This window comes from Sapajus apella, unplaced genomic scaffold (assembly GCF_009761245.1).
Source record: "Sapajus apella isolate SASKATOON/1434 unplaced genomic scaffold, GSC_monkey_1.0 scaffold97, whole genome shotgun sequence".
NCBI classification, from domain to species: Eukaryota; Metazoa; Chordata; class Mammalia; order Primates; family Cebidae; genus Sapajus; species Sapajus apella.
In genome coordinates, this window is record NW_022437037.1 from 7,379,792 (window position 1) to 7,396,994 (window position 17,203).

Consider the following 17,203-nt stretch of genomic DNA (forward strand, 5'->3'; position numbering starts at 1 on the left):
TGGAAGGGCCCTGCTCAAGGCACTGTATTCGCCTGGCTTAGCACAAAGCGGTTGCAGCTGCCCTGAGGAGAGCTGGCTGGTGGAGGAGGAGGAGGAGTCATGGTGCAGGCAACCCCCGAGAGCAGGCTGTCCACGCAGACCTCTGCCTGGACTAAGGCATTTATTATCACTGAATAAATGATGTAATCACTAAGGATTTACCTCTGAGGGTTGGGACTCCAAGGACGCACCATGCGTTGGTGCTGGAGCCACGACTTGTCCTAGGTCCGACTCCAGAGACCCAGCCTGTACTCTACTTTCTCACCATTCTGGGCTTCACCTGTCCTGTGTCCCCAGGCCCTTACATAAGGCCAGCTTCCAGCCACTTCACCTTCAGGATCCAGGAGACGGTACCCAGCATTCTTTATTGGCTTTTTAGGGGAGCTTTCCAGAGGTGGGGGGTAGGGGATGAACTCATTTCCCTGGGGGGCACTCCTGGCTCCGAACCCGTCAGGGGATTTTCTTGGGCAGGGGATTGATGATCCCGCTCTCGATGTATTCGAAGACTGTGTATGGGTCCTGGTCCCCATTGAGGGTGATGGCCGACTCGTACAGCTGCTCCAAGTCAGCCGCGTTCCTGTAGAACAGATCCATTTTCAGCTTGACCCGCTCTTCAGAGTCCTTCGGGTTCTGCAGGAGACGAGCCTGGATCTCCATGGTGGGAGGTGGCTTGTACATGAGGTGGTACCTGCAAGGGAGGAAGGAAAGCAGGTGACCCATGGCCTGGCCCCAAGGCAGGGGAGAAAGCGACCCTCTACTTTTTTTTTTTGAGATGGAGTTTCACTCTTGTTGCCCAAGCTGGAGTGCAATGGCATGATCTCGGCTCACTGCAACCTTTATATCCCAGGTTTAAGCGATTCTCCTGCCTCGGCCTCCTGAGTTGCTGGGATTACAGGCATGCACCCCCACACTTGGCTAATTTTTTGTATTTTTAGTAGAAACAGGGTTTCACCATGTTAGCCAGGCTGGTCTTGAACTCTGGACTTTAGGTGATCTGCCCACCTTGGCCTCCCAAAGTGCTGGGATTACAGGTGTGAGCCACCACACCCGGCCCAACCCTCTATTCTATTGTGGACCAATTTAGGGTGTCCTGGCCACCACTGCCACCCAACATTTGTGTGCACACAAATCAGGTCCACATTTTAGAAAAATCCCTGCATTTCCTTCCTGCCTCACCCCACCCCACCCCACTCCTGAGTCCCTACCAAGAAATGTGACCCTGATTGTCAGAGGAGATGGCAACACCTGCCTCAGTGACTGTGGGGTTTTCCATCCCATTTCAACATGAATGCAGTGATGGTACCTGGTCAGACTGCAGAATCAAACTCAGAATCTACCTCCTGTAACTATGAGAAGCCTCAAAGGCAATTTGTGCCCATGGGGATGTGTTCATACAGCCACCACCGCTGGGATGTATCATGGCTGGAGGAAAGGGCAGTGGAACGTACAGGGGACGCCCATCCAAGGCTGTTGTTTCGCATGCTGGGATTAAGCTGTCGACCCCAGGACAGAGTGGGTGAACATTTCACCAATGTGTTGCTTTAGAGCCTTAGACACAAATTTCCTGGTTAATTCTTCCAGGCAAAGAGGGTCAACAGATACTGCGCAGAACAGTCAGCTGGACAAATTCCATTTCTATAATCGTCCTTCAGCGGTCACCAGTGTCATCGTGGCAATGGTTCCACCATGGCATTGGTCAGTCAGTTGGGTCTGGCCCCTGGCAGCCCGCAGATTGCCAACCACCAGGAACACAGCACAAACCTTTCCCCCGTGACTGGATCAGTTCTTCTCAGAGTCAGCCGCTCCATGATGGACTCAAACGGCACATTCAGGAAAAACACCCTATAAGGAAATAAACAATATTAATGGTGGTTTTTATTTCCTGTATTTTATGACGCTTCAACATCCTGGGGCCTTGCTAATCCTGGAGAGACTGTTCCTCCCAGGGACTAACTCCTAGAGCCAGCAAGCAACATGCTTGCAAACCCAACCTCTCCAGAGCCTGTTTACCCAACCGCCTCCTTCATCTGACTCTCACACCCAAACCAGTATTTTCCCTGCCCTAAATCACCCCAGGGCTGGGTGCCAGGCAACTAGAGACCATCCCTGCAGGCCAGAGCCTGCCAAAATTAGTCAAACTTTGCGGTCCTATGCTCACCGTGACTTGTCTGCACCCTGGGACATGCTCTCCCCTCACTCCTGGTGCCTCCTGACCGACCCTGGGGCCTCCCCAGGTGGCCCTGCAAGGCGTGGCGTGCCCCCCTTTTCTTGGGAGGTGCGAGTAATAAAGTCTTCTTTCGATGACATCAGCCTCTCTGTATCATCACCTGCTTACCTCTATATATTACATTTTTGGTGCAATTAAGACAAGAACAAGCACATGGTCATGCGGCACAAACCCCAGGCTGGACTCTCATCACCCCAGACGAGGGGGGCATCATTTCTCACGTGTGGGGGGAGCCACTGGGAGCCATTGCTCAGGGCTCTGGGATACCGCACTTGGAGGTCACCAGGGAGAGATGCGGGACAGAAGGGCCCCCCTCAAGGATGCGCTCAGCTCCCCTGATTCAGGACAGCTCTCAGCCTCCATCACTACTGGGGGTGGGACACCCTGGAGGAGGGGTCATTGTTTGGATGAGCTTCAGGGGAACATGTTCTCTAGAGCCACACAGACGTGCATTAGACTCTCCCCTCCACTATGGACTTGCTGCATGAGCTTGAGCCACTGACCCCAAGACTCAGACTCAGTTTCCTCACTATAAAATGGAGCTAATAGTTCCCTAGTGTTGAAGATTTAATGAGATAAAGTGCGTGACAAGCTTAGTGTGAGGTCGGCACGGACTCAGTGCTGTTATAATTTAATCACCATTCCTGGATACCCTTCCTGGAACTTCAGGTTCCCTGACTGCCCCTGTCCTCCTTGGAGAGGTGGGATTGGTTGTTCTCAGCTTTCTCACTTTGTCTTTCTCAAAGGAACCCTGGACCCAAAGGAGCAGGGCACTCCAAGACAACAAGCCCAAATCAGAACCCAGCAGAAGAGATGAATCACAACTCTCAGACTGGGAGCACCAGGGAATTCATCTCTCAAACCCCTAGTTCCAATGGTTTAATCCCCACTCCCCTTCTTAGGGCAATGGAACACTTACTTTATCTAAAAACTTTTTTTTCTTTTTGAGGCACGGTCTCACGTTGCTGCTCAGGTTGGGGTGCAGTGGCGCAATCACGGCTCACTGCAGTCTTGACCTCCCAGCCTCAATCGATCTGCCATCTCAGCATTCTGGGTAGCTGGGACTACAGGTGCGCACCACCACACCCAGCTATGTTTTTTTTTAGAGGCGAGGTGGGGGATGGGGGTCTCACTATGTTGCCCAGGCTGGTCTTGAACTCCTGGGCTCAAGAAATTTGCCTTCTTCAGCCTCTCAAAGTGCTGGGTTTACAGGCATGAGCCACCACATCCGGCCTATATAAAACCTTAGGAGAGTGATTCTCCACTGGGGTGACTTTGTCCCCCAGAAACTATCTGGCAAAATGTCTGGAGACATTTTTTGTTTTACCAGCTGGATGGCACCTTACAAGGTACAGGACAGCACCCATCTCAAAGAATGATCTTGCCCCAAATCATGGCTGAGAAGCTCTGCCTGGGACTGTGTGTGAACGAAGGGAATGAATGACAAGAGGCGCAGCTGCTTTGGCCGGGAGAGGTGGGGCTGGGGAAGAGCCAGGACCCAGCAGCTCCCACCCACAGAGCTAAGCCAGGTCTCCTAGCACGAAACCATCTTGGTTCATTTTTAGAAAATAACTTCTGGAATATTCCATGGCTCACTTGCTATTTGCTCGTTTGTCCTTGAATTCGTTTATACATATATTTATCAAGTGCTGGCTGTGTGTCAGGCACAGTAGGAAGCTCCAGTGTTTACCAGCTCACTGCATGGAATTCAGGGACTACATTTAATAGAGTCTCCTCACTGATGACATTGACAGGGTCCTATGACCAGCCTGTGCAGTGTCCACTGGGGCCAAAGTTGGTGACAACATCAGTGACGAGAAAAAAACATCAGTGACAGGTCGGGTGCAGTGGCTCATGCCTGTAATCCCAGCACTTTGGGAGGCCAAGGCGGGTAGATCACCTGAGGTCAGGAGTTCAAGACCAGCCTGGCAAACATGGTGAAACCCCATCTCTACTAAAAATACAAAAATCATCTGGGCTTGGTGGCGGGCCCTGTCATCCCAGCTACTTGGGAGGCTGAGGAAGGAGAATTGCTTGAACCTGGGAGATGGAGGTTGCAGTGAGCCAAGACTGCACCACTGCACTATAGCCTTGGCAGAGCAAATACAGCCAACAGAGCAAAACTCTGGCTCAAAAAAACAAAAAACAACACAAAAAGAAAACAAACAAACAAAAAAAAACATCAGTGACAACAAACACTCCCTGTGTACCCAAAGCCTTGTGTTCATTTCACTTTCAAGAAAGTAAACTCAGGCCAGAAGCACCTCTACGTGTGAGGAAGACACACAAATGAGACCTCCCTCCTTCCCTCCTAGGGCGGGAGGCTTTTCGGTTCTTTTCAGGACTACCTCCTCCAAGTCAGTGAGCAAAAGCAGCCCCCCACTGCCATCCTTGGAATTCTCCAGATGTGTTGAGTGGCCACACTGTGGTCAGTCCAATGGGACATTGCTTCCCATGGGGCTCAGACCAGCCTTTGGGGCACAGGTCTCATCTGCTCTGCCCAGAGCAACAACAGCGCGTGCTCAGGAAATTCCTGGGAAGGAATGAAGACGTGAATCCACGGCACCCAGGCCTAGCATTCAATTTTAAATCACTGCCTACTGCTTGCTTCTTTCCCCCCAACCCTGCCAAAAAAACTCATCTGACTGGTAGAGCTGAGCGTGATCTAAAATCCTAGAGTGGGCGGGATCTTAGACATGTAATTCCCGGGACCAGTTGCATCAGAATCCCCTGGGAGCCTTTGATGGTGGATGCCTATGCCCGTCGCCAGAACTGCTGAGTCAGCGGTATTGGAGGGAGCCCAGCGTGGCCCTGGTCACTGGAATCCACTGCCTTGGGGAACACCTTGGTCTTGAACTCCTGGGCTCAAGAAATCTGCCTTCTTCAGCCTCTCAAAGTGCTGGGTTTACAGGCATGAGCCACCGCATCCGGCCTATATAAAACCTTAGGAGAGTGATTCTCCACTGGGGTGACTTTGTCCCCCAGAAACTATCTGGCAAAATGTCTGGGCCAGGGATTCTGAACCAGGCACCCCGCAGCTTCTGAGAGCCCCAGAAATTAGATACAATCTGTTGATTACATGTGAGAATGTTTGCTCTCCTGGGTGTCGAGTGGGTGGATCAGATTCTCAGAGGGATGCTGGTCCTTAAATGTTGTTATGAATCTCAGCAAAACCTCATGCTTTACAAGGAGATGAGGCACCTGGCCTTGGTAGAGCTGGGGCTGCCCCCAATCCCGCACGCTGTTCTCCTTGGCTTGTAGACACATTTTCATTCTCCTGATTCCCTCTGGGGAGCCACCCTGACCCCCTCACATCCCTGTGGCTTGGTTGGAACTACCAGGTGTGGATCATAGTCCTGAAAGACCCACCCCCAAATGTCATAATCCCAAGTGCTGAAATCTTGAAAGCTCAAAATCCTATTTTTTTTTTTTTAAAGATGGGGTTTCACCATGTTGGCCAGGCTGGTCATGAACTCCTGACCTCAGGTGATCCGCCCGCCTTGGCCTCCAAAGTGCTTGGATTTCAGGCATGAGCCACCGCGCCCGGCCGAAAGCTCAAAATCTCTAAAGTCTAAATTTCTAATGTCTAAAATCCTGAAACACAATTTCAAAAGATTAATTCCAGGTGTCGAAATCCTGAAAGCCGAATTCTGAGTGATTAGCGTGTTTTCAGTGGTGTGCAGGCTAGTTGCCTCATGTTAGGCGGGAGTATTACCTTGTTATTGTCTTGGAAACTAAATATGGTTTAAGGAGGTGCCTATGGGTGTCAAGTTGGTAATGGGTGGACTTGTGGACTTAATTTTATGTGTCAGCCTGACTGGATGAAAGAGCACCTAGAAACGTGGTGAAGCATTCTTTTGGACACGTCTGTGCAGCTGTCTTCAGAGGAGAGGGCTGAGTCTGAGAGGGTGGGTGGGGAAGCCCTGCCCTGCCCTGTCCTGCCGTCAGTGTTGGTGGGCACTGCGTAATCAGCCAGGGTTCTGGAGAGAACCAATAGAGAAGATGAACTGGTCTCTCTCTGAGGGCTGGGACAGGCTGTGCCTCTGCTGCCTTGCACATCAGCAATGTGACTTCATCAAAGTGCTTATCACAATGCTGACTGTGTGTGAGCATTGCACACATACATGGAAAGTTTAAAACTTGCTCTGTAAATGATGGGATGCCCTCTTTATGCATCTGCATTTGAGAAGGATAAAGTTTCTTGAGAGCTCAGCTCTCCAGATGACTACATATGTGGTGGTGACCCGTCTGGATTTTTTGGTCAATCTCGTCAAAAAACTTAGGTTGTGCTGAGGTGGGAGGATCCTTTGAGCCCAGGAGTTCAAGGCCAGGCTGGGCAACACTGCGAGACCCCGTCTCTGAAAAAAAAAAGTTAGGTTGTCTGTCATGGTATTTCAGATGGCCACAGTTATAAAGCTAGGTTCCCACAATTACCAACCATAGTAGTATGCATTTATACATTTCATTTTTGACCTATTTCTTTATGAAGATGGTTCGTCTGCTCAAAATTGCAATACCTGTGTGACGGTTAGTGTCGCTGAGTGTTTATGCTCGCACTCATAAAATTATGGCCAATTTTATTGTGTATGTTGGCCTACAAAGTGTTCTGTGGTATTTTTAATATCTCAAATAAACCCCCTTTTCAAAATGTAGACAAACATCTTTTAAATAATTTAAACAAGTTTTTTCCAGAATTATATTTTTGGGATTTTGATCTTTCAGCATTGTGAGTTTCAGAATTATAGGCTCTAGGGATTTTTGACCTTTCAGGATTTTAACATCTGGGATTATGGCGTTCAGGATTATGATCGGTTCCTGAACTAATTTGCCCCAGGGCCGCAAGGCCGGGCATGAGGGATGCCCAGAGGTCACCAATCTGAGCGCTGGCTCTTCCTGGCTACAGGAATTTGTTTAGGAGGCAAGGCTGATCCAACCCAGGTCTACAAGAGGCCACCCCAGGGCTTGCTGGAGGGAAATGAGCTTCATTTCTGCTGAGGCTGCAGCTCAGGGTTGCCTGGGGCCTGCACACAAAGAGAGCCTAACTGAGAATGCAGTGTACCCCAAGAGCAGAAAGATGGCGAGAGACATCGTTTGGGGCCCTGGATCAAGCTGTACCTGTAGCTAACCTCGGCATTTTACTGATGTGAATATATACATCTCTTCTCTTGCCTAAGCTGAGTTTCCTGCAATTGTTACCCAAAGGACATGTCATATGACCCGTCTTTCCAATGCCACTTGCTTCTAGAAAATGTGTGAACTTGGCTGGGCGCAGTGGCCCACACCTGTAATCCCAGCACTTTGGGAGGCCGAGGTGGGTGGATCATGAGGTCAAGAGATCAAGATCATCCTGGCCAACGTGGTGAAACCCCATCTCTCCTAAAATACAAAAATTAGCTGGTCGTGGTGGTGCGTGCCTGTGGTCCCAGCTACTCTGGAGGCTGAGGCAGGAGAATTGCTTGAACCTGGGAGGTGGAGGTTGCAGTGAGCCGATATTGTGCCACTGCACTCCAGCCTGGCTCCTGGTGACAGAGCACTCTGTCTCAAAAAAAAAGAAAGAAAAAGAAAGTGTCTGAACTTAAAACAATTGCGAGTCCCTGAGCCACAATCTCTCCTTCGAGGCCAGCTTCTCCCGTGGCCTTTCTTCTCCCTCTCTCACTTTGCCCATGCTGTTGGCTGAGGTTTGCTTCCGCCCAGTCGCCAGGAAGCCCCTCACTGGGGCCTGATGAAAGCTACAGCTGCCCCTCAAGGAAGCAAGTCCAGCTGTTTCCCCAGCAGCCTGGAGGGGCCGGCAGCCATGAAAACCCACGTCCTCCCTGCACATGCACTCCGTAATGACTTCCACTCACAACGTGCCGCAGAATAACAGCCACCAAATAAAGCATGTGAGATCGGGGAGTGTGTAAACACAGGGAGTGCAGGTGTTGCCGTGGCTTTCATCCCCGACGCTGTGAACACGCAGCCCCCCGCACACCCCCAGTACTGCGAGGCCCAGCAGCAACGCCGAAACACGGCTGTCACTGCGGCTGGCGGCTCCGGATGCCAACGCCAGCAGAAAAAAAGCCGGTTTGGAAATCCCTGATAATTGAAGCTGCTTCATAAACAAGCCCCATTTGAAAGATTTTTAACCCAGCGTATCAAGACTGCTTGTCGTCATTCAAGGGAATGGCTTGTGAAAGGCTGGCAAGATCAGACGCACAAGGACACCAGATGGGTGCTTGAAGCACGCTGCTGGGGACAGCCTCCCTGCGGAGGGCCCTGCTCCATGCTGGAAGCTTCTGATTATCCTGGCTCATGGCGCCCAGTGTGAGAGCCAGGTAGGGGGTGCAGGGGCAGCCCAGGTCACTCTGCTGAGAGCTACTGCCCCATGCAAGGCCACAGCTGCTGTTTTTTTTTGTTTTGTTTTGTTTTGTTTTCTGCGTTTATTACAGGAAAGGGAGAATAGTGAAAGCAAAGAATATTCAAAACAGGGTGTGCTGGGCAGATCCTCCCGGTGTGGGTGAGGGCAGTGGGTGCCTGGGATTACAGAACTTCAGCTTGGTGCATGCTTCAGGAGGGGAGGTGGAAGGTGTCTTGGGAGGCCTCTAATCCCTGCTCCAGGTGGGCACCCTGGCTCAGATGCCTCAGCACCTCCCTGGAGCTTGTTAATGATGCAGATCGCAAGCCCCACTGCCCACGCACTGGATTGGAGTCCACATTTTAACAAGATCCTCAGCGATCTGTAGGCATTATTAGGGTTGGAGAAGGGCCACTCTGACTGGTGTTGAGAATCATCTGGAAGGCTTGCCTAAAACACAGATTCCAGGCACCCCTTCCCCCAAGAGCTACTGAACCAAAATCTCCAGGGGAGGGGCTGGGAGGCCTGTATTTGTAAATCAGCGGCTCGGGTGGTTTTCATGCCCAGGCAGGTATGAGAGCCATGGCTGTCATCCACGGTCTCACCCTCAGCCGCACCCTGAAACCAACAAGAGCTTTGAGCATACTGAGGCCTGGGCTCCACTCCTGGAGATTCTGGTGTAATTGGTCCAGGGTGAGGCCTGAAAATGGGGATTTTTAAAAGCTCCTCCCTGGGTGTGGAGGCTCACACCTGTAACCCCAGCACTTCGGAAGGCTGAAGCAGGAGGATCACTTGAGCTCAGGAGCTCCAGACCAACCTGGGCAACACAGTGAGACCCCATCTCCAAAAAATTTTTAAAAATTAGCCTAGTGTGGTGGTGCACGCACAGTTCCAGCTACTCATGAGGCTGAGGTGGGAGGATCCCTTGAGCCCAGGAGGTTGAGACTGCAGTGAGATAATCACACCACTGCACTCCAGCCTGGGTGACAGAGTGAGACCCTGTCTCAGTAAATAAATAAACAAACAGGCTGGGCACAGTGGCTCATGCCTATAATCCCAGTAGTTTGAGAGGCTGAGATGGGCAGATCACCTGAGGTCAGGAGTTTCAGACCAGACTGGCCAGCATGGTGAAACCTCATCTCTACTAAAAAATACAAAAATTAGCTAGGTATGGTGGTGTGTGCCTATAGTCCCAGCTACTCGGGAGACTGAGGCATGAGAATCACTTGAACCTGAGACGTGGAGGTTGCAGTGAGTGGAGATCATGTCACTGCACTCCAGCCTGGGTGACAGAGCAAGACTCCATCAATCAATGAATCAATCAGTCAGTGCTCCTTGAGTGACTGTAGCGTGTAGCCAGGGTTCAGCACCACTGCCCTGATTCAGTCTACTTAGACTACCGAGTCTACTGGGCCTCAGAGAGCTGAGGGGTTCACACTCTGTCATCCTGAGCATTGGTGTCACGTATCCAATGACAACTGGGATCTCCTGACCCACCCTTGTAATGCCCCCTCTAGCCACACTGCCTAAGGCCCTGTTTGAAGAGCACAGGAAGCCTCCTTCTTCAATGATCTTGAAGTTCATCCCCTGCTTTCATCACTGAAAACTGTGGGTGAAATTTACTCTGGATCCACAGATACATTTGGTAAGTTGAGAGATATAATGTACATCTTGATCTTAACCAATAAGCCTCCATTATTGCGAAACCCTACACAAAGCACTATGATATAACCACAAGGAGACACCACTTCACATTCAGTAGAATCACTATTATACATTTAAAAATAAATAAATAAAAGTGTTGGCTAGACTGTAGAGAGACTGGAACTCTTGAACATCGCTGGTGGAAATATGACATGGTGCAGCCCCCGTGGAAAACGGTGGTGCTGGCTCCTTGAAAAATTAAACAGAGATCCACCAGTTCCACTTCTGAGTCGATAACCAAAAGAACTGAACGCAGGGACCTGAACGGATATTTGTACACCAACGTTCTTAGCAGCATGATTTGCAACAGCCAAAAGGTGGAAGCAATCCAACTGTTCATCAGCAGACGAATGGATAAACAGAATGTGGTATATAAAGCCATTCACTGCTTAACAACAGAGATACCTTCTGAGAAATGTGTTGTTTTGTGAACATCATGGAGTTACTCATACCTAGTTAGCCACAGTCCTGTATAGCATATGACTGTAGTGAACACTGTAGGCAATTCTAATGCAATTGTGTTTGTGTATCCACGAGGCACAGTAAAAATATGGTATCAGAATCTTATGGGACCACCATTGTATGTGTGGTCTGTCATTGACCAAAATGTTGTTATGCAGTGCATGACTGTACATACAATGAAATATTATTCAGTCTTAAAAAGGAATAAAATTCTGACACATGCTAAAACCTGGATGAAGTTTGAGGACATTATGCTAAGTGAAATAAGACAGACACAAAAGGACAAACATCGTATGACTCCACTTTTTGAGGTTCCTAGTCAAATTCATAGAGACAGAAAGTAGATTGGGGCTTCCGGAGCAGGGGAAATGGGAAATCGGGAGTTAGTGTTTTTAATGAGTACAGAGTTTCAGTTTTGGGTGATAAAAAAGTGCTGGAGATGAATGGTGGTGATGGTTGTACACTAATGTGAAGGTACTAATGCTACTGAACTGCACTTAAAGATGGTCAAAATAGTAAACTTTATGTTATGTATATTTAATACACAGAAACACAAGTAGTGAGTAGACATTATGATGAAGGCAACTGGGGGAGAGAAGTTCTCTGACCTTGAAGAAACTTACAGTTTAATGAGGTTCTGAATATGAATATATGCATGTATACAAATAAATGGATGGACAAAACAATGAACCATATAGTATTATCATTATTATTATTATTATTATTATTTTAGGTAGAGTTTCACTCTTATTGCCCAGGCTGGAGTGCAATGGTGCAATCTTGGCTCACTGCAACCTCCGCCTCCTGGGTTCAACCGATTCTCCTGCCTCAGCCGCCTGAGTAGCTGGGATTACAGGCATGCACCACCACACCTGGCTAATTTTGAATTTTTAGTAGAGATGGAATTTCTCCATATCGGTCAGACTGGTCTTTAACTCCCAATCTCAGGTGATCTGACCACCTCGGCCTCCCAAAGTGCTGGGATTACAGGCATGAGCCACTGTGCTTTGCCCAATTGTATTAATTCTACACAAACCAGAATGCAAATGCTACATAAACTTTTTCAGAAAATAGAGGAGGAAGAATATTTATTAGTCAGCTTTTCCTTGATACCAAAAAACAAAGACATTACAACTACAGACCAATATCTCTCATAAACACAAATGCAAAAATTCTTAGTAGAATATTAGCAAATTTAATCTAGCATTACATAAAAAAGAATAATACAATACAACTAAGTGGGATTTAGCTTGTGAATGGAAAACTAATATCTAGCACCAGCAGTCAATCAATATAATTTACCATATCATTAGAAGAAAAAGGTTTACAATCATCTCAATAGATGTTAAAAAAGATTTGACAAAAATTTACACCAATTCCTGATAAAAACTCTCAGCAAACTAGAAATAGAGGGGAAATTCCTCAACCCAATAAAGGTCATTTACTAAAAAACTATAGTTAAGACCATACTTGATGGCCAAAGACTAAATAATTTCTCCCTAAAATTGGGAACAAGGCAAGAATGTCCACTCTCACTTCTATTATTCATCATCATACTGTGGGTCCTGGATTGTACAATAAGACAAGAAAAGGATATAACAAGTGTATAAACTGAAAACCAACAAACAAAACCCACCACTGTCTCTATTTGTCGTCTATTTGTCAATGACATGATTATCCAAATAGAAAGTCCCAAAGAATTTTCAAAAAAGCTACTAGAATAGGTAAGTTTAGTAAATTCACAGGATACAAGATCAAGATATAGTATAAAAATAAAATATTTACGGGTAAAGTTAACTAATACTAGGTCTCTGTACTGAAAACTACACAACACAATTAAAGAAATAAAAAAGACAAATAAATGAGTAAGCTATACCATGTTCATGGATGCAAAGGCTCAATATTGTAAAATATCTATCATCCTCTCCTAATAGATTCAATGCAATTTCAATCAAAACATTCCAACATGATTTTTTTGTTTGTTGGTTGGTTGGTTTGTTTTTGAGAGACAGGTTCTCACTCTATTACACAGGCTGAAGTGGAGTGGTATGCAGTGGTAAAATCGTAACTCATTGCAGCCTCAAGCTCCTGGGCTCAAGTGATCCTCCCACCTCAGCCATCTGGAAGGCATGAGCCACCAGGCCCAGCCAACAAGGATTTTTGAAGATTCTATACAAGTTAATTCTAAAATTTATACGAAAAAAAGGAATTGGAAGTATTTAAAAACAATGTTTAAAAAGAAGAGCAAGTTGATTTTAAGATTGACCACAAAGCTACAGTAATCAAGACAATTTGGGAGTATTAGTGAGAGGATAGACACATAGATCAAATGAGCAGAATACCCAGTACAGAAACAGACTCAAACAAATGTCAATTACTTTTCAACACGGTTTGAAGGCAATTCAATGGAGAAAGAACGGTCTTTTCACCCAATGATGCTGGAACAACAGGACATCCACAGGCAAATAATAATCTTGACCCATACCTCACACATACACAAAATTCAACTCAAAATGGATCACAGACCTAAATGTAAAACCTAAAATTTATTAAACTTCTAGAAAAAAATCTTTATGACTTTGGGTTGAAGATTTTCCTAGATAGGACACCAAAATCATGATCTATAAAGAATTGATAAATTAGACTTTATTTAAAACCTAATTAAAAACATCTACTCTTCAAAAGACATTAAGAAAATGAAAGTTAAGCCACAGACTGTGAGAAACTATCTGCAAAACACATACCTGACAAAGGATTTGTATCCAGAATATAGAAAAATGTGAACTATATGCACAGCACAGGACATATACAAGGAGACACAGGCAGACCCCTACTACCTCAGTATTTGCAAATTTGACACTCAAACTGGGAAGATCTGGTCTAGAAAAATAGTTTCCTAAAAAAAGGCTTAATCTGCCTCCTCCTTCCATGGCAATGATGCTGTTTGGATTTTAAATGAAGTCTCGACTTCTGTCACACAGAGCCTCTTCCTGGGGCTGAAACACACATCCAGGGCGCACTCTTCCCAGGCAGGCTGCAGCTGACTCTGGCTATGGAATGATTATGGGGCCTCCTCTCAAGGGGAGCTTCACAATGACCAGCACTGAAGACGGGAACCAGAGGGAATGGAGAGACGCCCAGAAAAGTGCAAAATGACGCGGTAGATTGCCACTTAGAATGATCTGCTTATCTTTAACTAAAATGTGTGCCAATGACACATCAGAGTGGAGCTGTAACATACAAGCTGCTGCCAAATGAGTCTTGGAGCAGTGGCGACCTGTGGGGCATTCACGTCACACACAGCAGGAGTGGCCATTTTGTATGGATTTGTCAGGACAAGGCCTCTGTCTAGTCCAAAGGCAGAGAGAGGCCCCATCCATGCCTAGGGACAGCTGTGAGCAACAGGCTGTTAGACAGTGCAAGCTGAAATGGAAGATGAGGTTAGAGGAAGAAAGCAGCCTTGGGAAAAACTGGGCAGAGGGGCAGAAAGTGCGAGGGAGTTGTGTAGAGACAACCAACAAACAGAAAACCAAAATGAGCGGGAGGAGTCAGCCTCTGAGTGCGCTGGGCGTGGGCGGTCTGAGCACAGGCGCTGGGGCAGCCCTGCTGGTGCCATGTCCTTCATTCCCAGCAAATGTTAAGTGCTCGGTAAATATGCTGAGAGGGAGAGGGTGGAAGTCGGGGACAAGAGGGGCCAAATGTGATATGGAGAGAGGCCTAATTCCACCTCGCAGAGAAGCGCTCCATGCCTCAGTGGGATCGGCTCCCTGGTCCTCCTGGGGGTGTCCTGGGCCACAGGTGCAGGCTGCAGACTCCCAGGACAGCTGTCAGAAAGCATTGTCAGAGGGCAGAGCAGCATAGCGGAGAGTTTGGGCCCAAGGCCTCCCTGGAGTCTGGAAAACGCCTGGCCAGTTTTAAAATACTATACATATTTTTTTACGCTGACAAGAGTACAGTTTGAAAACTAAAGGCCGAACATCTCCACCTAATTTTAAAACCCTGTGTCTGGTGGCAGCTCACACCTGTAATTCTAGCACTTTGGGAGGCCAAGACGGGTGGATCATCTGAGGTCACGAGTTCGAGACCAGCCTGGCCAACATGGTGAAACCCCCATCTCTACTAAAAATATAAAAATTAGCCAGGCGTGGTGGCACATGCTTGTAGTACCAGCTACTTGGGAGGCTGAGACAGGAGAATGGCTTCAACCTGGGAGGCAGAGGCTGCAGTGAGCTGAGATCACACCATTGCACTCCAGCCTGGGTGGCAGAGTGAGACTGTCTCAAAAAAAAAAAAAAAAGAAAGAAAGAAAGAAAAAAACTGTGCCTTGTGCCTCCTGCTCTCAGGTGGCACCTGGAGTGTCCCCTCACCTCCAGCTTCCCATTCTTGGAAAAAAAAAGAGGCTCCTGTTGGCCATTTCTTGTCTAAAACTGTGCATAACGGATGGTGGCAAACCTGCCCTGGCTGTGCCTAAAATCTCTCCAGGAGCAAGAAAAACACTTTCCATGATTGCCATGAACTAGGAAATGAGCAAGCACTCTTGGCAGTTTACCACGTGCCATCGAAAACGCAGCAGTCTGGTTTAAGGAAAGTGACCAGGTATCACATTCCTGCATAACCCACCTCCATCTGAAAAGTCATCTTGAAATATCTGCCTCCTTTACCACTGGGAAGAAAGAAAACCATTCCTCTGCACACCGCCATCCAGACACTCCCCAGATCCCCAGACAATAACGAAATGCAGATTGTCAGACGCCAGAAAGTTCTGGAAACTATTCCCCAAAGAGAAAGGCAAATGAGTTTAAGGCAAAAATCATGGTAAAGTGGAAAGCTAGCTGGAACCTCAGAGGCAAACCCTTTAGCAGACTTCCCTGCAGGCTTAAGAGATCCTGGCCCTTCCTTGGGTTGAGGGGAGTTATTGGGGGACCTGGGAGAGACAGGAGGTGTGGAGTAGAACTTTCTGGTGAGGCCTCCCCCAGTGCCAGTGACTTCCAAGCATGTGCACACGTGCAGCCTTGTGGGTTGGCTCTGGGTCGGGAAATGGGCCATGTGTGAGGTGCTAAGTGCCTGGGATCATGAAGCCACAGCAACAAGAGGCAAGACCTGTCCTGAGCTCTCCAGGCTCCATGGCTTATAAGTGTCTTCACATGGGCACTTTCACATCCTCAAGTCTATTCCCAAGGACTGTTCTGTTCCACTCTTTTTTTAAAAAAATTTTAAAAATGCTTTAAAACTAAGTGCCTCCTTTTTTGTGGATCAGTACAATTTGGTCACAATAAATATGTCCTTTATAGCTCAGGATAAATTCAAACATTCATAAGAGTGCAAATAATACTCTGTTCAGACCACTAGTTTGCTACGCTAACAAAACTATTGTCCATTTCTAGCTAGAATGGGATGGGAAGGGCAGTTCAGGAAGTTTCCCTCGGGCAATTTCTCATGTGAGGCAAGGACAGTTTCCAAAGGAAGTAATCCAAGGGACACACTTGGTGACTGTTGAACATTATTACAACAAACAACGCAGAAATATGTACATGACTTTTTTTTTTTTTTTGGAGACAGCGGCTCACTCTGTCCCCCAGGCTAGAGTGCAGTGGAGGCATCATGGCTCACTGCAGCCTCTATCTCCTGGGCTCAAGCGATCCTTCCATTTCAGTCTCCCAAGTAGCTGAGACCACAGGTGTGCGGCACTACACCCAGCTAATTTTTTTATTTTTAATTTTGTAGAGACTCTCCCTATGTTGCTGAGGCTGGTCTTGAATTCCTGGGCCCAAGAGACCCTCCAAGCTCAGCCTCCCAAAGCGCTGGGGTTACAGGCATGAGCCACCATGCCCAGCCTAACATATTGTTAATTTAAAAAATCAGGTTATATATCAGGCAATACTGTTTGATCCCACTCAAAAAATGTATAGAAAAGAAAAAGACTGCAACATTAATGATTATTTCTGGGCTGGGCACGGTGGTTCACACCTGTAATCCCAGCACTTTGGGAGGCCAAGGCAGGTGGATCACCTGAGGTTAGGAGTTCGAGACCAGCCTGGCCAACATGGTGAGACCCTGTCTCTACTAAAAATACAAAAATTAGCCAGGTGTGGTGGTGGATGCCTGTAATTCCAGCTCCTTGGGAGGCTGAGGCAGGAGAATCGCTTGAACTGGGAAGCAGAAGTTGCAGTGAGCTGAGATCATGTCACTGCACTCCAGCCTGGGCAACAGAGGGAGACTGTCTCAAAAAAAAAAAAAAAGAAGATTGTTCCTGCTTATCTTTACTTTCTCTTTTTAGCTCCATATGTTTAAAAAACTTTTTACAATATATAACATATGACTTTTGTCAGGAGAAACAAGCAAGAGTTTTTTTTGTTTTCTTTCGTTTTTGAAGTCAACTTCAAGCCAGGCATGGTGGCTCGTGCCTATAATCCCAGCTACTTGGGAGGCTGAGGCAG

The 17,203-nt window shown here is 47.4% G+C and overlaps 1 protein-coding gene across 7 annotated transcripts in view; it reads right to left on the minus strand.

Moving 5' to 3' along the window:
* Nucleotides 1-369: 369 nt before the first annotated feature.
* AK8 (adenylate kinase 8) overlaps nt 370-17,203 on the minus strand; it is a 157,238-nt gene continuing 140,404 nt past the window's right edge. For all 7 annotated transcript variants that reach the window (XM_032257692.1, XM_032257696.1, XM_032257691.1 and 4 more), the window contains 2 exons: nt 1,801-1,881; nt 370-727 (listed from right to left, as the gene is read on the minus strand). In XM_032257692.1, the coding sequence (XP_032113583.1) occupies nt 490-727; nt 1,801-1,881 (319 nt within the window). In that variant the 3' untranslated portion in view covers nt 370-489. The remainder of the gene's footprint in view (nt 728-1,800; nt 1,882-17,203) is intronic.